Source organism: Oncorhynchus nerka, linkage group LG24 (assembly GCF_034236695.1).
Source record: "Oncorhynchus nerka isolate Pitt River linkage group LG24, Oner_Uvic_2.0, whole genome shotgun sequence".
NCBI lineage: Eukaryota > Metazoa > Chordata > Actinopteri > Salmoniformes > Salmonidae > Oncorhynchus > Oncorhynchus nerka.
Window position 1 is genome coordinate 22,203,815 of NC_088419.1, and position 27,989 is coordinate 22,231,803.

General features: G+C 42.2%; 1 protein-coding gene across 1 annotated transcript in view; it reads right to left on the bottom strand.

Moving 5' to 3' along the window:
* Window positions 1-27,989, bottom strand: part of LOC115107667 (5'-nucleotidase domain-containing protein 1-like) — an 82,135-nt gene that overhangs the window by 37,650 nt on the left and 16,496 nt on the right. Inside the window, exon 7 of the mRNA XM_029631169.2 lies at window positions 3,948-4,122. Within this exon, the coding sequence (XP_029487029.2) occupies window positions 3,948-4,122 (175 nt within the window). The remainder of the gene's footprint in view (window positions 1-3,947; window positions 4,123-27,989) is intronic.

The following is a 27,989-nucleotide window of genomic DNA, read 5'->3' on the forward strand; positions in this document are numbered from 1 at the left end:
GTTAAAAGTTAATTTGTGGAATTTCTTTCCTCTTTAATGCGTTTGAGCCAATCAGTTGTGTTGTGACAATGTAGGGGGGTATACAGAAGATGGTCTTTTACCAAATAGGGCTAAGTCCATATTATGGCAAGAACAGCTCAAATAAGCAAAGAGAAATGACAACCCATCATTACTTTAAGACATGTAGGTCAGTCAATAAGGAACATTTCAAGAACCTTGAAAGTTTAAGTGCAGTCGCAAAAACCATCAAGTGCTATGAAGAAACTGGCTCTCATGAGGACTACAACAGGAATAGAAGACCCAGAGTTACCTCTGCTACAGAGGATAAGTTCATTAGAGTTACCAGCCTCAGAAATTGCATCCCAAATAATGATGTGATCTGTGATTTATTTATGATTTCAAGGCACACTAAACCAGCATGGTTACCGCAGCATTCTGCAGCGATACGCCATCCCATCTGGTTTTGGCTTAGTGGGGCTATCATTTGTTTTTCAACAGGAAAATAACCTAACACACCTACAGGCTATGTAAGGGCTATTTTACGAAGGAGAGTGATGGAGTGCTGCATCAAATGACCTGGCCTCCACAATCACCCAACCTCAACCAAATTGAGATGGTTTGGGATGAGTCGGGGGCGGGGAGTGAAGGAAAAGCAGCTGACAAGTGCTCAGCATATGTGGGAACTCCTTCAAGACTTTTGGAAAAGCATTCCAGGTGATGCTGGTTGAGAGAATGCCAAGTGTGTGCAAAGCTGTTATCAAGGCAAAGGGTGGCTATTTGAAGAATCTCAAATATATTTTGATTTGATTAACACTTTTTTGGTTACTACATGTTTCCATGTGTTATTTCATAGTTTTGATGTCTTCACTATTATTCTACAATGTGGAAAATAGTAAAAATAAAGAAAAACCCTTGAATGAGTAGGTGTCCAAACTTTTGACTGGTACCGTGTACACACACACACACTATGAAATATAGCTCTCTTTCACTGCTCCTTAATTTTGGAAGAAATTCATTTGTTCTACTATTGTCTTTCTCTTTGAGTCAACTACTCACCACATGTTATGCACTGCAGTGCTTTCAGTACTATATTCATTCTCTGATCCTTTGATTGGGTGGACAGCATGTTAGTTAATGCCGCAAGAGCTCTGATAGGTTGGAGGACGTCCTCCGGAAGTTGTCATAATTACTATGTAAGTCTATGGAGGGGGGTAAGAACCATGAGCCTCCTAGGTTTTATATTGAAGTCAATGTACCCAGTGGATGACACAAGCTAGCTGTCCTTTGGCTACACCACTGTGCTACCCTATAGTGCTGCTGGGGCTACTGTAGACCTTCATTGCAAAACAGTATGTTTTAATCATTTGGTAAAGTGAATATATTTAACTTTATCTAAAAAGGATAACTTTTTAAATGTTTTAATATTAAACATTTTCTGAAATTCACTGAGGAGGATGGTCCTCCCTATCCGCCTCTGAGGAGCCTCCACTGGTGAAAATCCACATTCTACAGACTTAGGAGCTAGTCAAATATATTCCTGACATAACATTATAGATACATCCAATTCTAGCCAGCAAAAAGTATTACAGGGAGGTCTAAAAATACCAGTCGGAGCAAACATATACTCACCGTCCAGTTTATTGGGTACACCTTTCTAGTACTGGGTCAGACCACCCTTTGCCTCCAGCCCCCCAAAAAAACAGTCAGAATTCTTCGTGGCATGGATTTTACAAGGTGTCGGAAACCTTTGTTGCTCAATTGGTATCAAGGGATCTAACGTGTGACAGGAAAACATTCCCCACACCAGTACACCACCGCCACTAGCCTGTACCATTGACACCAGGCAGGATGAGGCCATGGACTGCTAACACCAAATCCTGACTCTGCCATCAGCATGATGCAACAGCATTTGTCAGGCAAGGCAACGCTTTTCCGCTCCTCAATTGTCCAGTGTTGGTGATTGAGGGCCCAATGGAGCGGCATCTTCAATTTAGTGTTTGGGGTGTTGTAACTAATAAACTGGCCGGTGAGTCTATAAACTAATACACTCGCTGGTGAGTGTATAAATTAAGCTGTAATGTAGACTGTTGTGGTTTCATCTTGCTGTGTCCAACGGCAGGAGAGGCCAGGAGACACCTAGCTACACTTGGCACGTAGGGGCCTGTCTGGCATCCCTGGTCTTGTTGTGAGACTTCTGACAGCTCTCTGTCCCTGGTCCACAGCCTACACGCCTCTATGGTGTTCCTGAGAGAAGCATGGGCTTTAAAAAGAGGTGACATTATTTCTTCCCAACAGAAACCAAAGTCAGATCACGAGGGGGCATTCTTCACTGGGGAGTGTCTATGCATTAGAGAGGTGTTGAAATGCATATTGTTTATAGACTCCAGACTGGAACTAATCTGAGTTTCTTGTGGAGCCAAATGTTGTCTCACACAGGAAGGAGGTTCACATGCAGGCCAGCCCGTACAGCAGAACAAAGCAAAGCTTATCCCTGAGCCACCACACGGCAAGACACAGCCTGCACCATTTCCTGGCTTCAGTTATCTGTGGGGAAAGCCTGGGCCACAGAGATCCCTGAAGACCTAGCAGGCATCCAGAACAAACGGTTCACTTTCAGCCCCTCTCCCCTAAGTCTGACTGTCCATCATAACAGCCAGCTACACTAGCAGAGTGGGACAGAAGAATATATTATCTGGATGTGTGATTGGTTACTCACCAGATGAGCATCAAACGTTACTGTAGCTAGGCTATGGTATTGGTTGGATTAAAACTCACGACTAAGTTCTCCACTGTGAAGTAATACTGGTGATGTGTGATTGTTTAGATCATGTGCAGAGACACTTCACGAAGGCATTCTATTAAACACACTATGCCATCAGCAAGACCAGCCACAGCACCAGTCCGCAAGACTTCCCCTTGCTGCCTGACCGAACGTGTAAGAGATTTTAGGCTAGAATAATAACCCTAGACCACATAGTGTACACTGGGGGGGGGGGGGTACTGACACAGTCCAGTCCCCTGTTCTAGGTCAGTCCACAGCTGCAGCTGGCTAGTAATAATGGGTCTATGGAGAGTCTGCTAGCAAACAGCACCACTACATAATGGTCAGGCTCAGCCATAGTAAGTTTCACTCTAGTCTTCTGTTATATTTCTGCTGGGCTGAGTGGGAATGAGAATTGACAGTGCACAGTGTTGAGAGGGGGTGATGTGCTTGGAGGGCACTATGGTGTTGAATGCTTTTCTTTTGACTATAGCTCAGCATTCTCACGTAGGTGTTTCTCTAGTCCAGGTGGGAGAGGGCAGTGTGGAGTGCAATAGACATTGCCTCATCTGTGGATCCGTTTGGTCGGTATGCGAATTGGAGTGGGTCCAGGGTGTCTGGGATGACGGCATTGATGTGAGCCATGACCAGCCTTTCAAGCATTTCATGGCTACATATGTGAGTGCTACGGGGCAGTAATCATTTAGACAGGTTACCTTGGCATTCTTGGGCACAGGGACGATGGTGGTTTGCTTGAAACATGTAGGTATTACAGAAAATATCAGTGAAGACACTTGCTAGCTGGTCAGCGGATGCTCTGGTGACTGAAGGAATGAGGTGTAATGGCATGAGAGAGCTGTACGCAATGTGGGTTGGGAGAGATGAGCCAGTAGGGCAGGGCTATTCAACTCTGGTCCTGGAAAGCCGAAAAGACTTCTGGTTTGTGTTTATACATGGTAATTAATTGCACTCACCTGGTATCCCAGGTCTAAAACGGTCCCTTATTTGAAGGAGAGGAAGACAACCAGAAGTGTTAGACCCTCCTGGACTGGAGTTAAATAGCCCTGCATTAGGGGCTCTCCCATCTCACATACTGGGGCTAAACCAATATGGTTAGTGCCTGGCCCCTATCAGGTGTGTTTTATGGGTAGCGTCCCAAATGACATATTGTGCACTACTAACTCACCCCAGGATTTGGTCACAGATGAGCCTGCAGTAGTCGCTGTGGGAGCTGGTGATGAGCAGGAGGACCTTCCCTGCACTCTTCATGCTCCTCAGCCAGGTCTTGACAGACTCAGAGCAGGGCTGCAGGTAACGACCAGGGTCCCTCTTCACACTGGGAAAGTACCACCCAGCATCCTCTGAGGGGCAGACAAACAACACACTTAGAGACCCATAACTTGCATAGTAGCTAATACTTGAGATGTAGGATCTTCATTTGATCATGCTGTTGCATGCTGTTGCACAGCGGGAAATGCAAACGTGTAGCCTATTCAAGGTTTAAAAAAGGCTACCACTTTAAAATGTCAGACTTGATTTGCCCTAACTAAAAATGTATCAACCCCTGGAAAAATGTCCATTAATTATAATCCACAGAATAACTAACATTTCATGTTGCTACAGGATTATTTTCCTCCTGTGAGAAAATGCTCAAATTAAGATCCTAGCTACACCTGTAGATACACAAAAGTATGTCAACACCCCATCCAATCTGTGGATTAGGCTATTTTAGCCCCAGCAGTTGCTGACAGGTGTATAAAATCAAGCACACAGCCACGTAATCTCAATAGACAAACATTGGCAGTAGAATGGCCTTAAAGAAGAGCTCAGTGACTTTCAAAGTGGCACAGTCATAGGAAGACACCTTTCCAACAAGTCAGTTCATCAAATTTCTGCCCCCATAGGAGGTCCCCCAGTCAACTGTAAATACTTTTATCGTGAAGTGTAAAGGTCTAGGAGCAACAAAGTGCTAGGCCACACAAGCTCAAAGAACGGGACCTCCGAGCGCTGAAGCGTGTAAAAATCATCTGTCCTCGATTGCAACACTCACTACGGAACTCCAAACTGCCTCTGGAAGCAACGTCAGCACAATCGTTTTTCGTTGGGAGCTTCATGAAATAGGTTTCCATGGCCGAGCAGCTTAGGCACACAAGCCTAAGATCTCTATGTGCAATGCCAAGCGTCGGCTGGAGTGGTGTAATTTGAACATTTATTTAACTAAGTAAAGCTAGTTAAACTAGGTAAAGCTCGAATAAACTCCATATTAAATGCCCATGATTTTGGAATGTTCGACGAGCAGTTGTCCACATACCTCTGGTCATGTAGTGTACTTTATTTTCCATTTGCAAAACAAATATGTCTTCAGCCCAACTCAACCCCCCCCAAATACAAATATATACATACACACACACACAGGGTAATTATCCCTGGATGGAGAAGAAAGCAATTTCATTACAAGAATTCCATGATGACCACACTCCTCTCTCTTTCCAAAAAGCTGTTCCTGTCAAAGAAGTAAAGCCTTGTCCTATACACGAAGAGATGTGATGGATTTGAGAGAAAATCATGGGACACAGACCATCTATTTTCTAATTAACGTGTGGGTAAGTCAGTAAGCTAAGCCAAGGATGATCTTCTGGTCGTTCTATTTTCCATGTACAGTTGGAGTATTACAAATGTCATCTGGCAGACAGCCCTAACCAAGTGGATGAATTCTATTCAATACGGCTGTGTGCCATCCTGGCAGGCCAGGTCAGAAGACAGGCACAACTCTCCTTCTAAACCAGTGGACTGTCTATTTGAAGTTAGAAGGCTCTCAACCAGTATATGGTTTTCATTAGAGGATAATGAGCCCCAGACACATTCAAATGGCACCCTATTCCCTATAAAGTGCACCTTTTTAATACCAGAACCCTTTGGGCCTTAGTCAAAAGTAGTGTACTACAAAAGGAATAGGGTGGCATTTGGGATGCATTCTCAGTCTGGCCAGGATGATGAGATGGTGCCCTGTGACACTGACTGGACTGAAGGACAAGACTGACTTATGTAGAATTAACCACAGAATGGACAGCTCACTCCCTGAGCTATATCACAGGAAACAGCAGGAGGTTAGGGGGATGTATGGGTCACGTCCCACCCCCACCCAGACAGCAGTACGGGCAGTCTGTTCTTCAAAGACCCATAGGCTGCTCCAAGGCACCTCCAGCCGGGCTAAATTTGGTACAATGCTCTGATCTCTGTTATAAAAACAGGCAGTCAAAACATCCCACTTAACCTGCTGTACTTAAAACAGCCTGCTAAAATGCAGCACCAAAAGCAATCTGAATACATTATAATGGGAGGGGGTCATTTGAAGTGGCAACACATGCTTTTCTACTAATTGTTGTTTTCTTTTTAAGAGGAACCCAGGAACCCAGAAATATTGCATTGTACCATACCCTCACTGGAATGCAACTGATATGCTTGTCATATACACAGGAGACACAAGGCCAAATTTAAAATGAACATTAACACATTTGCATGCTTATTAAAACAGGACTTAGTAGAGTTGTATTTGCACCGGAGCAAAAGAACGTGACCAATATGTGAAAAAAGAAGCAGAGCCACTTCTGACGAGTAAGAGAAAAGAAGGCATAGGGAAACATCCCAGGTGCAGATGAGTGGAGTGTATTCATCAGGCCAGTGCAGGCCAGGTGTTTATCCTGGCACAGAGAAAGGGGAGGAGAGGAGCTCTCAGGGAGGGAGCATCACAGTGCACACACTACAGACAGCAGGGAGAGGAGAGGAGCTCTCAGGGAGGGAGCATCACAGTGCACACACACTACAGATAGCAGGGAGAGGAGAGGAGCACTCAGGGAGGGAGCATCACAGTGCACACACACTACAGACAGCAAGGAGAGGAGCTCTCAGGGAGGGAGCATCACAGCTACAGACAGCAGGGAGAGGAGAGGAGCGCTGGGAGGGAGCACACACACACACAGACAGCAGGGAGAGGAGAGGAGCTCTCAGGGAGGGAGCATCACAGTGTACACACTACAGACAGCAGGGAGAGGAGAGGAGCATCACAGTGCACACACACAGACAGCAGGGAGAGGAGAGGAGCATCACAGTGTACACACTACAGACAGCAGGGAGAGGAGAGGAGCTCTCAGGGAGGGAGCATCATAGTGCACACACACTACAGACAGCAGGGAGAGGAGAGGAGCTCTCAGGGAGGGAGCATCACAGTGTACACACTACAGACAGCAGTGAGAGGAGAGGACACTCACCCTTCTACTTTTCCACTCCCTCTCTCAAGGCAACAGCCCAGAGTCCTTGCCTCAACAAAGGTAATAAGCTAGACACCAGAAGTTTCATGGGTAAATGACAAAAAGCTAGCTAGATGCATAGCATGTGAGTAGGGTGAAGTCACCCCTAGACATTTCCCCCAGTAATGGTTGAGGTTAGGATTGGGGGAGGGGAAGCTGATCCTAGATCTGTCCCTAGGCAGTTCACAAGCTCCAGACACCAGAGGCCCATGTGCAAATGATAAATAGCTATATAACGTTCCGTGTATGCAATGGGAATGTCTTCTGTAGCTAGAAAAGGGCTAAACACAAACATTGACTCACATCTACGTAGCCTACTATGTAGGAGTTGCCAGTGCTTCCATATGCAACATGTATATAAGGGTGACATGCTAAAACACATCTGTTACAGCTCCAACATTATGTAAAGAAAATAAACAATATTTCAACCGCCACTCTCTTAAAGACCCTCTACTTTCACAAACTAAACAGGACTTTCTAGAGGCTGTAAAAGGTTTGAGCATACTGCCATCATGTGGTACAAAAGCAACATTGCATTTATCAAGAACAAGAGCAACCATATTCATGCACCTCAGCAGAAGAGGGGGGAGACTGATACCAGATGAGAATCTCTTGAATGTTTCAGCAATGAGAAGCCATGCATTGCAAATAAAATAATCTATTTAGTAAAGCCAAAGTCATTTTTGTTATTTTAATTTGATTTGTACTGGAAGGTTTATTCATAATGTTATTATCCATCATGCTAATATTCTTCAACAGATTGAACGGGATCTTAACCACCTACAAATTCATAATGTATGAATTGGAATTTGGGACCAGTTTTGGATCATAAGCGCAACTTTCAAAACTAGCATCACTCAGAGGTCAGCATTGGAAGACAAACAAACAAAAGCACCCATCAGTCTCACAACCAACTCTGCAGTGTGATATGATGTGTCCTAATGAAAGGATACATAACCTAAACATTAGGCAAAAACTGATTAACTCTGTTTCTCTTTTTGAAATATCAGTAGTTTTAGGAAATAAACAAACATCTGGCTGTGATCTCCAGTCCTGCAGTCTCCTCCACCGTTTTTCTCACACTTCATTTTATCTCCAGATAAACAGAACAGCCTGGCCAGAGTGGCTGCCTGGCCTGCCTGACAACCTATGGGTGGACCGAGGGCCAAGGACTCTGTTGTCCCTCTGGATGTCACCCTGCTACAGTAAGACACCCAGGCTGCATCCTAAATGAGACCATATTACCTGGTCTATTACCTATGCACTACTTTTCACCAGGGCCCATAGGGCTCTCAGTGTTTCCCCTACATTAATAATGGTCACTAAACCAAACACCACTAATAGAAGAATATGGGAGGGCACGTATGTCATGAAAGGAAGATGTGTATTTCACAAATAAAGCAGACCGCATGGAAAATTCAACTAGCGAAAAAAGTCTAACCAAAGACAATGTTCCTGAGTGGCCAAGTTACAGTTTTTGAAGTAAATGCTTGAAAATCTTTGGAAAGTAGAGGTCGACCGATTAATCTGAATAGCCAATTAATTAGGGCCGATTTCAAGTTTTCATAACAATCAGAAATCGGTATTTTTGGACACCAATTTGACCGTTTTTTTTACACCTTTATTTAACTAGGCAAGTCAGTTAAAAACACATTCTTATTTTCAATGACGGCCTATGAACGGTGGGTTAACTGCCTTGTTCAGGGGCAGAATGACAGATTTGTACTTTGTCAGCTCGGGGATTCAATCTTGCAACCTTACAGTTAACTAGTGTCCAAAGCTCTAACCACCTGATTACATTGCACTCCACGAGGAGACTGCCTGTTACGCGAATGCAGTAAGAAGCCAAGGTAAGTTGCTAGCTAGCATTAAACTTATCTTATAAAAATCAATCAATCATAATCACTAGTTAACTACACATAGTTGATGATATTACTAGTTTATCTAGCGTGTCCTGCTAGTTTATCTAGCGTGTCCGTTGATTATATATATAATCGATGCGGTGCGTATTCGCGAAAATTTGCTCCAATGTGTACCTAACCATAAACATCAATGCCCACCTTAAAACCAATACACAAGTATATATTTTTAAACCTGCATATTTAGTTCATATTGCCTGCTAACATGACTCATTGCGAACTCTGAAGACTATTTTTCCCTAACCAAAGACAGCCAACTTCGACAAATGGGGGATGATTTAACCTCTTGAACCTATGGGGGCGCTGTGTCATTATTGGATAAAAAGACGTGCCCGTTTTAAGCGCAATATTTTGTCACGAAAAGATGCTCGACTATGCATGGAATTGACAGCCTTGGAAAGACAACTCTGACGTCTCCAAAACTGCAAAGATATTATCTGTGCGTGCCCCAGAACTAACGCAACAGGCGAAACCAAGATGAAGTTTCATACAGGAAATGTCCCGGATTCTGAAGGCGCTGTGTTCCAATGTCTCCTTATATGGCTGTGAATGCGCCAGGAATGAGCCTGCGCTTTCTGTCTATTCCCCGAGGTGTCTGCAGCATTGTGACGTGTTTGTAGGCATATCATTGGAAGATTGACCATAAGAGACTACATTTACCTGGTGTCCTGCCCGGTGTCCTGTGTGCGTAATCTGTAGGTCCATGCGTGTTCCATTTCTTCAGAATTGAAAGTAAACTGCCACGATGGATTTTATCGTTGATAGATATGTGAAAAACACCTTGAGGATTGATTCTAAATATTGTTTGCCATGTTTGTCGATATTATGGAGTTAATTTGGAAAAAAGTTCGCGTTTTAATGACTTATTTTATTTTTTTCCTTACCCAAACGCGATGAACAAAACGGAGCGATTAGTCGACAAAATTAATATTTTTTGTAAAAACGGAACATTTGCTATCTAACAGTCTCCTCATTGAAAACATCTAAAGTTCTTCAAAGGTAAATGATTTTATTTGAATGCTTTTATGGTTTTTGTGGAAAATGTTGCATGCTGAATGCTAACGCTAAATGCTACGTTAGCCATCAATACTGTTACACAAATGCTTGTTTTGCAATGGTTGAGAAGCATATTTTGAAAATCTGAGATGACAGTGTTGTTAACAAAAGGCTAAGCTTGAGAGCAAATAGATTAATTTCATTTCATTTTGCGATTTTCATGAATAGTTAACGTTGCGTTATGGTAATGAGCTTGAGGCTGTGGTCACGATACCGGATCCGGGATGGCTCGATGCAAGAAGTTAACAAAAGCACATTTGCGAAAAAAAAGCACAATTGTTGCACGACTGTACCTAACCATAAACATCAATGCCTTTCATAAAATCAATACACAGAAGTATATATTTTTAAACCTGCATGTTTTGCTAAAAGAAATCCAGGTTAGCAGGCAATATTAACCAGGTGAAATTGTATCACTTCTCTTGCGTTCATTGCACGCAGAGTTTGTGTACATGCAACAGTTTGGGCCGCCTAATTTGCCAGAATTTTACGTAATTATGACATAACATTGACGGTTGTGCAATGTAACAGGAATATTTAGACTTATGGATGCCACCCGTTAGATAAAATACGGAACGGTTCCGTATTTCACTGAAATAATAAACGTCTTGTTTTCGAGATGATAGTTTCCGGATTCGACCATATTAATGACCTAAGGCTCGTATTTCTGTGTGTTATGTTATAATTAAGTCTATGATATGATAGAGCAGTCTGACTGAGCGATAGTAGGCACCAGCAGGCTCGTAAGCATCCATTCCAACAGCACTTTCGTGCGTTTGCCAGCAGCTCGTAGCTGTGCTTCAAGCATTGAGCTGTTTATGACTTCAAGCCTATCAACTCCCGAGATTAGGCTGGTGTAACCGATGTGAAATAGCTAGCTAGTTAGCGGGGTGTGTGCTAATAGCGTTTCAAACGTCACTCGCTGAGACTTGGAGTGGTTGTTCCCCTTGCTCCGCAAGGGCCACGGATTTTGTGGAGCGGTGGGTAACGCTGCTTCGAGGGTGGCTGTTGTCGATGTGTTCCTGGTTCGAGCCCAGGTAGGGACGAGGAGAGGGAGCGAAGCCATACTATTACACTGGCAATACTAAAGTGCCTATAAGAACATCCAATAGTCAAAGGCATATGAAATACAAATCGTATAGAGAGAAATTGTCCTATAATTCCTATAATAACTACAACCTAAAACTTCTTACCTGGGAATATTGAAGACTCCTGTTAAAAGGCACCACCAGCTTTCATACGTTCTCATGTTCTGAGCAAGGAACTTAAACGTTAGCTTTTTTACATGGCACATATTACACTTTTACTTTCTTCTCCAACACTTTGTTTTTTGCATTATTTAAACCAAATTGAACATTTCATTTTATTGCTATATTATATTAAGTTAAAATAAGTGTTAATTCAGTATTGTTGTAAGTGTCATTATTACAAATAAATAAAAAAATTTTAAATTAAATTAGCCAATTAAATCGGCATCTGCTTTTTTCTGGTCCCCCAATAATCGGTATCGGCATTGAAAAATCATAAAAATCGGTCCACCTCTAATGGAAAGACCTGAAAATGGTTGTCTCGCAATAACCAACAACCAATTTGACAGAGCTTGAAGAATTCTGAAAATAATAAGAGGGCAAATGTTTCACAATCCAGGTGTGCAAAGCTCTTAGAGACTTACCTAGAAAGACTCACAGCTGTAATCGCTGCCAAAGATGATTCTAACATGTATTGACTCAGGCGGTTGAATACTTCTCTAATCAAGATGTTTTGTTTTTTCCCTAGATTTCCACGACAGTCCACTTGGTGGACGTGCCTCAAGAACTACTCTCTCATCCCCTGTGGCACAAACAGTTGAAACTTCTATACCTCCATTGTCCAACAGGGAGGAACAGATACCTATTTTCAATGGCTTAATTGATGCTTCCATGTCTTGGTATCTCGCCCTGGACTTCCTTCATTATGGTCTGCACCTCGGGGTCGTACTGTTGGGATGAAGGCATTTCAGACTACTCCACGGAGAGTGGACATTTGTGACTGCTGGAAGCTTGGCTGAAGCAGACCGTGGATTGCATCTGTATCCCAACCGGGGCACAGGAGAGAGCATCCTGAACAATGTTGCACTGTAATTTTCTGTAGGTGATATTGAAGGCAAACTCCTGTAGTCTGATCATCCATTTTACCAGTCTTGAATTGGGCTTTGGATGGTTGAACACCTAGACCAGGGCTGAGTGGTCAGTAATGACCTCGAACTTCCTACCTTCAAGGAAAGGCCGACACTTTTTCACTGCCAAAATTCCTGCTAGGCACTCTTGCTCAGCGACACCGTAGTTCTTCTCAGCAGATTTCAGTAGTCTTGATCCATAGGTGATGACTCACTCACCGCCAATCTCGTGTCAAAACAGCAACAAGACCGATGTCATAGGCATCTGCTTTTATTTTGTAGGGAAGTTAGATGTCAGGGAGAGGAGCACTGGTGCTTTGGTTAGGGCTTACTTCAAGTCCTAGAAAGGCCTCTGGCATTCTGATGTTCAAGCCCAAGACACATCCTACCTCTTCAGAGCATTGAGGAGCAGAGCGGTCTGCATAGTGAGGGATAAAGCGATGATAGCATTCTGCCATACTGAGAAATCTCTCCACATTCTTGACTGACCAAAGCATTGGAAAAGACTTGACAGCCTCAACCTTCTTTGCCTGTGTCACGATGCCCACAGACGACACCACGTGTCCAGAGACAGAAATGCTCCTCTGGAACAGGCTACATTTCTTCAGGTTCACCATGTGCCCGGCTTTTTGCAACCTGCTGAACACATCTCTCAGGTCTTCCAGGTGTTTCTGTGAGAGGGAAAACACCATGTCGTCAGTGTTTACAAAGCAACACGTCCCCTTCACATCTGCAAGGGCCATTTCGATGAGTATTTGGAATGATGCTCCAGCATTTTTCAAACAAAAGGGAAGAATGAAAACCTCAAATAAGCCCACCGGAGTAACAAATGCTGTATTCTGGATGCTGTCAGGGTCTATGCCCACCTGCTCAAAATTCTGAATACTGTAAGGACTCCAGTATTTCCTGACTCCAGTATTTCCTGAATTTGAGGCATGTAGAAGGCGTCAAGAGTGGTTTTCACATTGATGCCTCTACAATTAACACGGGGCCTTGTTCCTTCATCATTTTTCTTCACATGCACAATATTTATATGATTTATTTCACCTTTATTTAACCAGGTAGGCAAGTTGAGAACAAGTTCTCATTTACAATGGCCAAGATAAAGCAAAGCAGTTCGACATATACAACACAGTAATACTAAATGGAGTAAAACAGAAATACAGTCAATAATACCGTAGAAAAATAAGTCTATATACAATGTGAGCAAATGAGGTGAGATAAGGGAGGTAAAGGCAAAAAAAGGCCATGGTGGCGAAGTAAATACAATATAGCAAGTAAAACACTGGAATGGTAGATTTGCAGTGGAAGAATGTGCAAAGTAGAGATAGAAATAATGGGGTGTAAAGGAGCAAAAATAAATAAATACAGTAGGGGGAGAGGTAGTCGTTTGAGCTAAATTATAGATGGGCTATGTACAGGTGCAGTAATCTGTGAGATGCTCTGACAGCTGGTGCTTAAAGCTAGTGAGGGAGATAAGTGTGTCCTGTTTCAGAGATTTTTGTAGTTCATTCCAGTCATTGGCAGCAGAGAACTGGAAGGAGAGGCAGCCAAAGGAAGAATTGGTTTTGGGGGTGACCAGAGAGATATACCTGCTGGAGTGCGTGCTACAGGTGGGTGGTTCTATGGTGACCAGCGAGCTGAGATAAGGGGGGACTTTGCCTAGCAGGGTCTGGTAGATGACCTGGAGTCAGTGGGTTTGGCAACGAGTATGAAGTGAGGGCCAGTCAACGAGAGCATACAGGTCGCAGTGGTGGGTAGTATATGGGACTTTGGTGACAAAATGGATGGCACTGTGATAGACTGCATCCAATTTATTGAGTAGGTTATTGGAGGCTATTTTGTAAATGACATCGCCGAAGTCGAGGATCGATAGGATGGTCAGTTTTACGAGGGTATGTTTGGCAGCATGAGTGAAGGATGCTTTGTTTTGCGAAATAGGAAGCCAATTCTAGATTTAACTTTGGATTGGAGATGTTTGATGTGAGTCTGGAAGGAGAGTTTATGTGTATGTAAACTTCTGACTTCAACTGTAGACACATGGCTTGGTTGGCTTGGCCATTCGCTAAGACAAAAGAACAGTCAAGGCATGGTTTCAACTCCTCTTTGGGCCCTCTCACCCACCACCCCAATGATTCCTGTACAAGGGTGTATGTGCATCCACTATCAAGAAGAGCATGGCATCGAATGACCTAAACAGTAACAGCAGCATGATTGGATTGGAGCGTGCAGTCCCTTCATTGGCAGGCTGAAAGATGCCAATGTTCCCTGGAGGCTTCCTTCCTCCAAAAGGAGGGAAAGAGGGAGGTTTGGAGTTCTTCTGCTGCTCACTGTCTTATTGACTTGGGACCAGTATGTATTGGAGGCCTGCAAGTCCCTTTCTATGAGAGTTCCCACTCTGACCAGCTCATCCGCTGAATGTAACCATTCCCCTAAGATGGCATGCCAGCCTTGGGTTGCAATTTCACTGCCTTCTAACCATATATACACTGAGGGTACAAATCATTATGGACACCTGATCTTTCCATGACATAGACTTACCAGGTGAATACAGGTGAAAGCTATGATCTGTCATTGATGTCACTTGTTAAATCCATTTCAAAATCAGTGCAGATGAAGGGAAGGAGACAGGCTAAATAAGGTGTTCTTAAAATGTTTTGTACAGTCATTATATATATCATTATCCCTGGCAGGCTGGAAATCCTTCTCTTAAACCCGTTGTAGTTCTTCTGCACTAAAATCTCTGGTAACCACCAATTCAATCTCCTGAGATTTCCTTTCCATCTGTGGGTTTCCAAATGAATGATCTTGCAATAAATGGCAAGAAGCCAACCTTACTAAAGCAAACAGTTGGGGTCACTCTGTACTTGCCTACTCCTCACAGGGATCCTCTCAGGCTCCCTCACTGTCCACCATCCTCTACTCCTCAGCATATGACCCTTCCTGCCCTGCTCTCACCCTGGAAACTTCAAACTGTATCACTCTCATAGGACATTTCTTATCCACAGCAACAATGCCAACCTCCACAATTAAAACACTCCACTTTTTCCACCAAAACTACACACATTTTCCATGCCCTCCTGCACACTTTTCACACCTTGGAATCTCCCTTCTACATATTGCTGCAACATGACCAAACTAATTGGCACCTGAAACACCATAATGGGTTTGGAACAAAAGCGTTCACAGGATAATTAACTAGCATGACTATTCTGTAAACACGCAGCACCAAAACTCAAAAGAACAGACAGGGTCTCCTCAGTCTCGCACTCAACACCGGGTCTGCGTCGCATCAAACGGCATGCATCACAGACACCGGGGATCCCCAACTTCAGTTGATCCACCTTAACACTCAACCCACCCCAGTTATCACTCTTTCAGTGGCGCTCTGCTCCAGAGAGCAAAGCCGCTTTCGCCCTGAGTCTCAAAACGCGCTGCGCCCTCTCCCTCTGAGCAGCAAACAAGTCCCCCTCTGGATACTTTGATCGAATTGACTGAACCCAACCTGATACCACAAGGCATGGATCCACTTTCTCCATGAATCGTACTCACACTGGGCCAGTGTCATCGAGCATTTTCCTGATCATTGGAATGAGACTTGGAAAGCCTTCATATCACCTGACAACACAGGTTCTTTCTCCTCACTTTTATCAGGATAAAAAGTTCACTATCTGTCAACTATTCAAGGCCTTCACGTCTGTAAAGTGCATTTTTCTCTCCTGTATTTGACCCCAACAAGAAAGTACTCAGCTTGTATTTTGCAGACGGTTCGGGTTTGCACCTCGCGCCCTTCTTTCTGCCTTGCTTCTTCTCACAATCCGCAATTTTCCTCGCACGGTCCTCAGACATGATGACTCAATATTGAGCCACCCGGTGTTGCCATGCTCCCTCAAGGTTCATCAGCCATTCCCTTCTAAAAACCACATCGGCCCCCTAAATCCTGACACCCCACTTCCTATATCACCATAAACCTGGAAGTGACAATGGTTGTCTAGGGATTGACCAGGGGCGGAGCCCACAGCCTATACACATATCAAGAAACTATGGAACCGTGTGAGTTACACATGTAGCAGCAGTGGTGCACAGAAAATAGGACACTTTGGACTATCTGGGTGTGTGTGGCATTCATATGTGTGTCTGTATGTGTGCGTGTGTACGTGGCTTTAAAGTGAATATGTGGGGGGCTACTACAGCTCCTACACGTTGGCACAGTAACAGGAGGGGGCAGGGCCTGACTGGAGCACTGCCCAGCAGCTGTGGTGAGGCGAGCACCACGTCCGACAGGACAACTCTCGCCTCACATCAAAGAGTGTCGACAGGATGCACAAATCAACAGAATGAAAATTAGGGCAGAGCATAGCACAAGTTCACAAACAGCTGCATCATAAGTGAAGGGAAAGGAGGTTGAGTCAAACATTTTCCTTATCATCTACAGAATCACCAGGGAGGGAAGTTATAGGTTATGGAAATGAAAATAAACTGCATTTATGTAGTCCTAATTGAAGTTGATAGATAACAACTACATGGCCAAGTATAAATAAATAATATGGAGTGCATCTATTTAGAGGAAAGCTATAATCTAGGAAAACAGTGTAACCTTACATAGCATGGGGATATTTTTGCCTGCACCTGCGTGAACCCTGGGAAAATATTTGCACAGCCACCAGCGGCCGAGCATGGCCATTTTTAGACGAATGACCACAAATTGCTGCATCGGCTCACCTATGATGCATTTTTCGATCTTTTTGAGGTCAGCGAAAAGACAAGGGGCGTCTTAGTTTGTGACCCACGGTAACAATAGTGGCATGGTTCAACAAAGCCAAAGTCACAGACTCTTATGTTATCTGTTTGTCCTACTGAATGGACACAAACATTTGTAAGATGGTTCAACACATATTTGCGTCTTCAGGTTTGGGTGCAGTCTGTCATCAGCAGAGAGTATCCTTTAGTGTCTGGGTTAAGAAAGATGCTGCGAAACAGTCCTTTACATGTGATTAAGACCCCAAGAGGGAAAACTGAAGACCTCGGGCTGATGTCTGCCACCTATTACCACTGGCATCATGATGGCTACAGAGATAAAATCCCCAGCGAACAGTCTCGCTGGGGATGAAAAACTATTTTCAAAAGGACACTCACCAGCTCACCAAGTCTCTCCTGATGATATATTGACATGTTTCAAAAAAAGAAAGAGACAAAGACAGTGATACACAAAGAACAATGGATGGCAATTCAGATGAATGGGATGGTGGTTTTGGGACACCAATGTGCAGTTAACTCTGGGGACACTGACGCCAGTTACATAGTCACTCTCCCCTAAAAGGAAAAGTGTGGACATTGAAATCTGTCATTATATAAAACCAAAGTTATATTTAGCATGGACATCTTAGGAAAATAAAAGTTGGGTGGAATTGTTTTTCAGGATCTGATCTTCAGTCAAGTGAAGCCTCATCTTAAATTCCCCATCATCAGGGAGAGAAATCTCCATCATTGTGTCATTACATAGCCCAATATTGCAAAAGATAACCCTAATTGTCTAATATTAGGCTATTGAGTGGGAATACAGGGAGAAAGGAGAAAAAACGGAGACAGAAAGTGAAAAATCCCAGCAAGCAGCAAGTCTAGCCCGGTTCTGTTTTAACAATAGGGGATGATTACACTTATGGAGATGAATGATCCCCTCCTGTCTAAAGGTACAATCTCCATAAACAATGCATTCAGATCTGCCGCTGGGCACGTTATAGCCCCAAAACAGACAGTTATTTATAGCTACAGTAGTGCTAGACACTATAAGTGAGATTTATGAGATTCATTTTCATTTCATCATCTGATTTATGGCAACATCAAGGTGCTACAGTAAAAGTACAACACAACAGTGGAAGGGTTGGTAACATTCACATTGAATACTTCTGAATGATGCTTCAATGGATTAAGATACACCTGAAGATGTGAGATTCAACATTAGGTTACACATTTTCAATAGACAGTTTGAAAACTGTGCTCTAGTGTGCTGTATTCTAATGGAAAACTGACCATTTTACTCATATGTAGACCTAGAGGGCAACCAACGCACATGTCATTCAAATCTAAGCATAGTTCTGAACACACCCACATTTGCCACTACTGGGGAAGGTCTATTCAAATCTCATAATGAAGCTAATAACCCCAACCACAGTTTGACACACGAAACTCTGCAGTGACAATATTAACACGTTAAACACTAACTAATTTCTGCCATCAATCTTTCATCCCACTCCAAATGTCACAAATATTACACATCAGTAAAGCATACTTCATTATCAGTTTTCATGTAGTTCAGAGACGCGATATCTGCTCATAAACTACAGGGAGAGACGATTGTTTTTCTAATTAAGGAATAGTATAAAATGTTGACCAAAACAAGTCAAATCTAATATGATATATGCCATTTAGCAGATGCTTTTATCCAAAGCAAATCTATATTAGTGTGGTAAAATACATATAGTTTATGCCAATAGGCTCTCATTCTATGAGTGGGGGTCACTAGTTGAATAGCGTGTTTGACTATCTGGTGTTTTCTGTGGCTGACATACCTCACTGACATTTCACACCCCTAAAAAGGCCACATAATGGTTGCATGTCAGTGAAACATCGAGTCTTGATGACTAAAATACACTTTCTGATCAAAGAAACGTGGCGTCCCTCACACCCTCTGCAAACAAACCTGCCAACATTTTAGAAGTGTACGATATATGCGGACAGCCCATCAAATTAAAGGATTCGGAAATTTCAGCCACACCCGCTGCTGAGAGTAGGGCTGGGTTATATGGCCAAAATCTCATATCCCAATAACGAAACATTTCACGACATAGCAAGTTTTCTGTAAATTAAATGTATAAATAGGTTTATACACAGGTGAAGTCAGAAGTTTACACACACCTTAGTCAAACACATTTAAACTCAGTTTTTCACAATTCCTGTCATTTAATCCTAGTAAAAATTCCCTGTCTTAGTTAGTTGGGATCACCACTATTTTAAGAATGTGAAATGTCAGAACAATTGAAGAATGAATTATTTATTTCAGCTTTTATTTATTTCTTTCATCACATTCCCAGTGGGTCAGAAGTTTACACACTCAATTAGTATTTGGTATCATTGACTTTAAATTGTTTACCTTGGGTCAAACATTTTGGGTAGCCTTCCACAAGCTTTCCACAATAAGTTGGGTGAATTTTGACCCATTCCTCCTGACAGAGCTGGTGTAACTGAGTCATGTTTGTAGGCCTCCTTGCTCGTAAACGATTTTTCAGTTCTGCCCACACATTTTCTATAGGATTAAGGTCAGGGCTTTGTGATGGCCACTCCAATACCTTTGTTGTCCTTAAGCCATTTTGCCACAACTTTTCTTGCAAGTATGCTTGGGGTCATTGTCCATTTGGAAGACCCATTTGCGACCAAGCTTTAACTTCCTGACTGACGTCTTGAGATGTTGCTTCAATATATCCACATCATTTTCCCACCTCATGATGCCATATATTTTGTGAAGTGCACCAGTCCCTCCTGCAGCAAAGCACCCCCAAAACATGATGCTGCCACCCCCGTGCTTCACGGTTGGGATAGTGTTCTTCGGCTTGCAAGCCTCCCCCTTTTTCCTCCAAACAGAACGATGGTCATTATGTCCAAACAGTTCCATTTTTGTTTCATCAGACCAGAGGACATTTCTCCAAAAAGTATGATCTTTGTCCCCATGTGCAGTTGCAAACCATGGATTGTCTTTATTATGGTGGTTTTAGAGCAATGGCTTCTTCCTTGCTGAGCGGCCTTTCAGGTTATGTAGATATAGGACTTGATTTACTGTGGATATAGACACTTTTGTACCCTGTTTCCTCCAGCATCTTCACAAGGTCCTTTGCTGTTGTTCTGGGATTGATTTGCACTTTTCGCAAAAAGTACGTTCATCTTTAGGAGACAGAATGTGTCTCCTTCCTGAGCAGAATGACGGCTGCAAGGTCCCATGGTGTTTATACTTGCGTACTATTGTTTGTAGAGATGAACATGGTACCTTCAGGCGTTTGGAAATTGCTCCGAAGGATGAACCAGATTTGTGGAGATCACATTTTTTTCTGAGGTCTCTGCTGATTTCTTTTGATTTTCCCATGATGTCAAGCAAAGAGGCACTGAGTTTGAAGGTAGGCCTTGAAATACATCCACAGGTACACCTTCAATTGATTCAAATGATGTCAATTTGCCTATTAGAAGCTTCTAAAGCCATGACATCATTTTCTGGAATTTTCCAAGCGTTTAAAGGCACTGTCAACTTAGTGTATGGAATGGAATTGTGATACAGTAAATTAGAATTGAAATAATCTGTCTGTAAACAATTGTTGGAAAAATTACGTGTCACACACAAAGTATATGTCCTAACCGACTTGCCAAAACTATAGTTAGTTTACAAGGAATTTGTGGAGTGAAAAAAAACGAGTTTTAATAACTCCAACCTAAGTGTATGTAAACTTCCGACTTCAACTATAAAATGACCACATGTTAAGGCCTATTTCTTATTACATTTTGAATTATACTCAACAAATAAAAAGGCACTTACTCATATTTGATTATTTATTTAAATTGAGTTAATCTGTGAATTTTCAATTAAGCATGTAACAAAATATAAAATATGAATGTATAAAATCTAAAAAGGAAAATAGAGAACACTTCAACTATAGTTTTAAATAAAATAAATATAGGTCTAAAATATATACATCTTTTGGGGGGCTTGCCTGTTTTGCATGCTGTTTTGGCATTAACTTCTTTGGGGTACCCCCCTTCTTCTCAATTTCCACCTAAAGACATACCCTAATCTAACTGCCTGTAGCTCAGGCCCAGAAGCAAGGATATGCATATTATTGGTATCATTTGAAAGGAAACGTGAATTGAATGTAGGATAATATAACACAATCGATCTGGTAGAAGAAAATACAAGGAAATAATCATACGTTTTCTGTTTTTTATTGTTGCTGCATCATCTTTCAAATGACCAAGAACAGCCAAACATACAGATATGATGCTGGGGATGATTTTAATGAAGAACATAAGATGGCAACAATAGCTGAGCAAAGTTTTAGACAGATAACTTCAAAAATGAGCGAGCTGCATGACATTGAGCATGAAGTCACCCAGGTGTCCCACACAAATGTAGGTGGTAAAAGTAGAAAATACGTCTGCCACGCTGATCCTTAACACTGGGGCCCCTCAGGGGTGTGTACTTAGTCCCCTCCTGTATTCCCTGTTCACCCACGACTGCGTGTCCAAACACGACTCCAACACCATCATTAAGTTTGCTGACGACACAACAGTGGTAGTAGGCCTGATCACCGACAACGATGATACGGCATATAGGGAGGTCAGAGAACTGGCAGTGTGGGGCCTGGACAACAACCTCTCCCTCAAAGTGAGCAAGACAAAGGAGCTGATTGTGGACTACAGGAAAAAGGCGGGCCGAACAGGCCCCCATTAACATCGACGGGGCTGTAGTGGAGCGGGTCGAGAGTGTCAATGCTGAGGATGCGGTGTCCACATCACCAACAAACTATCATGGTTAAAACATACCAAGACAGCCGAGAAGAGGGCACGACAAAACCTTTTCCCCCTCAGGAGACTGAAAAGATTTGGCATGGGTCCCCAGATCCTCAGAAGATTCTACAGCTGCACCATCGAGAGCATCCTGACAGGTTGCATCACCGCCTGGTATGGCAACTGCTCGGCATCCAACCGTAAGGCGCTACAGAGGGTAGTGTGAATGGCCCAGTACATCACTAGGGTCAAGCTTCCTGCCATCCAGGACCTATATAATAGGCGGTGTCAGAGGAAAGCACATAAAATTGTCAGAGACTCCAGTCACCCAGGTTATAGACCGTTTTCTCTGCTACCGCACGGCAAGCGGTACCGGAGCGCCAAGTCTTGGACCAAAAGGCTCCTCAACAGCTTCTACCCCCAAGACATTAGACTGCTGAACAATGCAATAAAACTGGCATCGGACAATTTACATTGACACCCCTGTCGTGTCTTTGGCTAAGCCGGATTAAGTGATATGACATGCTATAAAATAATTTCTCTGTAATTAATATTACCTGATTGAGCTAATCATGTAAATGTAATTAACTAGAGAGTCGGGCACCACGAAATAATATTTATAGAGCTGTTATCTTCCGAATAAACTCTTTAAGACCTAGTAATATTTTACATCAATAGCAGTCAATATTAATCATCATCTTAATTCAGTCTCATCTGAAAGTTGTGAATTCTTAGTTATCTGCACAAACCCTGGCTAACAATTTGAATCAGCAATACAAAATTGGGTTTAATTATTTATTTACTAAATACCTAACTAATCACACAGAATTACACATACACATTATTAAAATCATAACTTGATTACAAATTACGTCATAAAGGAAAACGTTCCTAGCGGGCAGAACAGATATGACAGCTAGTTACACAAAAGAAAATGGGCTGGGTTTGAGTGAAAGAGTGGGAAGACTGAGGAACAAAGGGCGAAGCTGTGCTATCATAAATACAGTATTTTATACATTCTAAATTACCGCCCATTTTGGAAAAGGAAAATGCAATAAATATTTCCTCAGCTGCGCTTCGGTAGGTTGGTGGTAGATGGAAGGCCGTGTTGCCCAACCGAGTCCTCGTCCTTTGAAGAATGTCTCTGCTGGTAAATTGAATACGTTGTAGTAACGTCGTTGTGTGGTAGACGGAATACTCGGTCTGTTCCTTCCTAAACCTCGTTTGCAGCGGCTGTTGCTAACTCAATGGCTAGGAGGTATCACTTCTGTTGTGAATAAGAGTTCAAAGTTCATACCATTCGCAACCAAAGCTCACGCTGATGTTGGCTTCGTTTTGTAGTTATTATCTGAACCATTCTGACATCGGACCGTCGTCCTCATAACAGGAGATTACATTGTCGTCAAGGGCTTAGGAAGGGAGAGGAGGGCGTGTTTGAAAGGTTTTATAGCCCATGTCCCTTCACAGGGGCGGGCCACTGATTGAGCAGAGCCCTACCTTATGAAAACCCAAATCTCACATTTTAGAAGCTAAAATCACATTTCATCCCATCACGAATAATTTCATATTCAAACATTTAGATTGAACAACAATTCCATGTGAATCTGATAACTCTGATGTGTAGACTTTCCACTGTAGAGTTTGTCATCTTGTCATTGATGAGAATGTCTCAGATGACAACTGAACTGACATCATATTCATTAAGTACCACCGCATATGTTCCATTGGTCGGATTACCAGAATATAGTTCATCTCCCCCAATCTTCTGATGTTCCCAGAATCTCTGTTAACCAAGGGTTTTGCAAATGTAACATCAGTAGGGTAGAGAGAGGAAAAAAGGGGGAAAGAGGTATTTGTGACCGTCATAAACCTATCCCCAGGCCAACGTCATGACACCCCGCCCTCCCCCTCTTGTACACTGCTGCTACTTGCTGTTTGTTTGTTACCTATGCATAGTCACTTCGCCCCCACCTACATATACAGATTACCTCAACTAGCCTGTACCCCTGCACACTGACTCGGTACCGGTGCCCCCTGTATATAGCCTCGTTATTGTTATTCTTATTGTGTTAATTTTTATTATTACTTTTTATTTTAGCCAACTTGGTAAATATGTTCTTCTTATTGAACTGCACTGTTGGTTAAGGGCTTGTAAGTAAGCATTTCACGGTAAGTCTACACTTGTTGTACTCGGCGCATGTGGCAAATAAAGTTTGATTTGATTTGACAATGACATTCTAGATGATTCTGAGCTTCCAACTTTGTGGCAACAGTTTGGGAAGGCCCTTTCCTGTTTCAGCATGACAACACAAAGCAAGCTCCATACAGGAATGGTTTGTTGAGATCAGTGTGGAAGAACTTGACTGGCCTTAATAACAGAGCCCATTGAACACCTTGAACAGCCAGGCCTAATCGCCAGGCCTAATCGCCAGGCCTAATCGCCAGGCCTAATCGCCAGGCCTAATCGCCAGGCCTAATCGCCAGGCCTAATCGCCCGACCTCACTAATGCTTGTAGCTGAATGGAAGCAAGTCCCCGTAGAAATGTTCAAACATCTAGTGGAAAGCCTTCCCTGAAGAGTGGTCATGTAGTGTATTTCATGTAGTGTACAGTATGTCCACCTTAATATATAATGACTTTCTGGTATATTTGGTTTTGTACAGTAAGTACTTCTACTGTTATTGCATTTATCACTCATACTGTACATCTCCTTTAAATGTTGATATTGACTTGTCAACTAAACAATTCAATATTACTTTGTAATACAGCAACTAGCCTACAGTTAAGGCCATCTTACAAACTAATGTAACATTCAACCTTAAAATGAGAAACACATCCATGGCCACATTGAGGTTAATGTAACTAGAAAGTTCTTATCACATAATCATATAAAGTGTGCATGTTCAAGATATCATGCATAGGTCGTTGCCAGTCTGTGGAGATCTTCACAATTGCTCTAATAATCTCCTGAGAATCTCGAACGGCATTGATCTCTTGCACCATGTACTTTTAATGTAAGTTCAACTGCAATCCAGGTCATTTAGTTCTGCTATTAGATGAAGCACAGTGATAAATCAATCTGTCGTATAAATCAACAAAATGTCTGACATTGTATTCCCATTTAAACTTTGCTGTACTATTAAAAAGGTTGAAAGCGCAGTGATGAACATTTGGGTGACAACTAAACCAAAAATCAGACATCGTTTCTCCATTGGAATTTGGTTATGCTTTTGAAACGGTTGAAAGCATAGTTGATAACACATTTGAAATGTATCTCATTTTTGTCTGTCTTTTTGAGTGGGTGAATATACTGTAGGTTGTAATCTCATTGATGTCTGTAAGTCGCTCTGGATAAGAGCGTCTGCTAAATGACTTAAATGTAAATGTAATGTTTCAACCAACTATTACCTAATTATCTACATTGAAATGAACTGGTGTGCCCAGTGAGTTGTCGTATCTCACTAATCTAGCACAGAACAAAGAACAAACAAAACTAGGGCACCATTTAGAGTGTCAGACGTAACAGTTGACATTCCCACCCTTCGAAGAGTTACCAGAAGTTGTATGGAAACAGACGTACATTTCTCATGCTACACAGGCACCATACTAGCACCCTACCCTACTATAAACTGAATCATACAATAGATACACGTTTTCAAGAACCAAAACAAGTTTGAACAATATGGAGTTCTACTGTTAATTGATCAAATAAGAAGCTGTATCTCGTGAAAATGTTGACACTCAAATAGAGATATCCTCTCCTCAGAGACAAGCTAAAGTAAATTGTGCCCTTCCTGTACGTGAACCCTAAAAACAGCCCAGCCACATTTCAAATGCAACTTACGTCACCAGTGCAACCTTATAACTGAACTTCTGCCATGCCATTGAAACAAACCAGGAGTTATGGATACAAAACTGAAAAGCAGTCAGGACACAATGACTGCTATAAATAAAGACCAAAGCCTGAGATCTTCTACTATAATGCCTCAATGATTCACTCCTTACATGTTTCTGCAAATTCGTTTGGCCAACTCATTTCACAGTAGTTGTGGGTACACTGTAAATGTAAACATAGACAGCCAAATTGCCTTTCCTGCCCAGTTTTCGACTAGCTGTCGTATCGTGGTACCAAGTTAAACATGTAGCATTACAAAGCTGCATGTCCATGGATACAGTTGCTATGTCAACACGCAAGCTGCATGTCCATGGATACAGTTGCTATTATAACACGCAAGCTGCATGTCCATGGATACAGTTGCTATGTCAACACGCAAGCTGCATGTCCATGGATACAGTTGCTATGTCAACACGCAAGCTGCATGTCCATGGATACAGTTGCTATGTCAACACGCAAGCTGCATGTCCATGGATACAGTTTCTATGTCAACACGCAAGCTGCATGTCCATGGATACAGTTGCTATGTCAACACGCAAGCTGCATGTCCATGGATACAGTTGCTATGTCAACACACAAGCTGCATGTACATGGATACAGTTGCTATGTCAACACACAAGCTGCATGTACATGGATACAGTTGCTATGTCAACACACAAGCTGCATGTCCATGGATACAGTTGCTATGTCAACACACAAGCTGCATGTACATGGATACAGTTGCTATGTCAACACACAAGCTGTATGTACATGCTCAATTCATGACAAGCATTCAGCCTTAAAGAGAAACACATCCATGGCTAGATTAAACCATTGCCCATGCATGCTTAAACGATTCATTAAAAGCAAAGACCACAGAAGATTAAAAAAAAGTTCTGCTCATTTAAATTTCACAATTACATCAAAGTCTAATTTTACAGGAGTACAGTACACCAGTTTGGTGACTGTCTTGAACAAAAGCAGTATAGACAAGATCCATTGACAAATTTTTGCAGAGGGTCCCAATGGATAGAGAAGGATGACCACCAAGCTGTTCAAAAAATTCACTTAAATGACAGTGATAGTGATGACTTGGAGCCAAGCAGATGGCTTTAGATAAGCTAAAAATAAAACCTTCTGTAGCAAGTGTCCTTCCAATCAGTTGGGACTTTTTTTAGACAAATGTTGGTTACTCAGAAAATAAATACCATTTCAGGCAGGAGATAATGGTTGGTAAACCACGTAGCTCACTTATCATGGCTGCGGTGTACTGTAGTGAGCAAAAATTGAATTAGATTGATTTTGAAGGCATATGCCAAGTCTACGCTATAAACTTGATTTTCTCTACCCTGCAGGCCAGAGCAGTTAGAATCTTGACAGATGGCGCCTTTGTGCCATGGCTACATGTATTTGTAAGACTATTTGTGAATTATAACAGTTTGGTTGAATAAAGTATTTTAAAGAAGATAAAAAAGGCTTTAGATATTTTTGAGCAACTGCTATGGTGTTTATTCACTTTGAAAGGCACTAATAACCAATGAAAACATTTGAAGTGGTTGGTTTGATGAGAGAAGTTTGATATTCAAATACTACATTTGCATTAACTGACAAAGTACTTCTTATTTAGAGCTGCAGGATTTCTCGGGCAACAAAGCACATTTCAGTGTGGTCATCTATGTGTTTACTGGCACAATTAAGCATGAATTTTCTCCTGTGTGCTCCTCCCGGCCCCTCAGCAAAACTCAGGCAAAGTGCAGTACATATGCTTTTGTCCCAAATGTGCAGTAAAATATAGGTATAGTGGCTATCTATGCAGCTTTAATCCACTTACAACAACGTGTGAAATAGGCTAATACAAGTACATATCTTTGATGACAATTTTCATTCACATTGTGATACTCCATTGTAAACACCAGTATCTTGAAAGGCTAATGTATGCTTACTGGCTTTTACCAAATCAGCAATTTATGACTCAGTCACTTTTTCCTTGGCACCAAAATACTTCAAAATAAGCAGTCTTAGTACAACTATTCTTGCTGATGATGGTATGCTGTTTGGTTAATTCTGACTTAATTGCTGGGGGAAAAAACAAGAAAATTGAGGGTTCTATTAAATCACTTTTCTTTCCTTTGCAAAGTAAAAAAATATGGCCACTGAGCAAAAGTGCCATTGATGTTTCATAGTGATTAAGTTGGGGGCATGGTTAACGAGCCCTCACCAGTGGTCATTATAGGACAGTTACAGAGCCCAAAGCAGTTAAACCCGACTCATATCTCACATGCACACTTGGCCTATTATTTGTGGAGGAACAACGTGAGTCTTTTGAAGTGGGGGAAATTGACTTCACCTCAGCTGAGTGAAAGTTGTTAAAC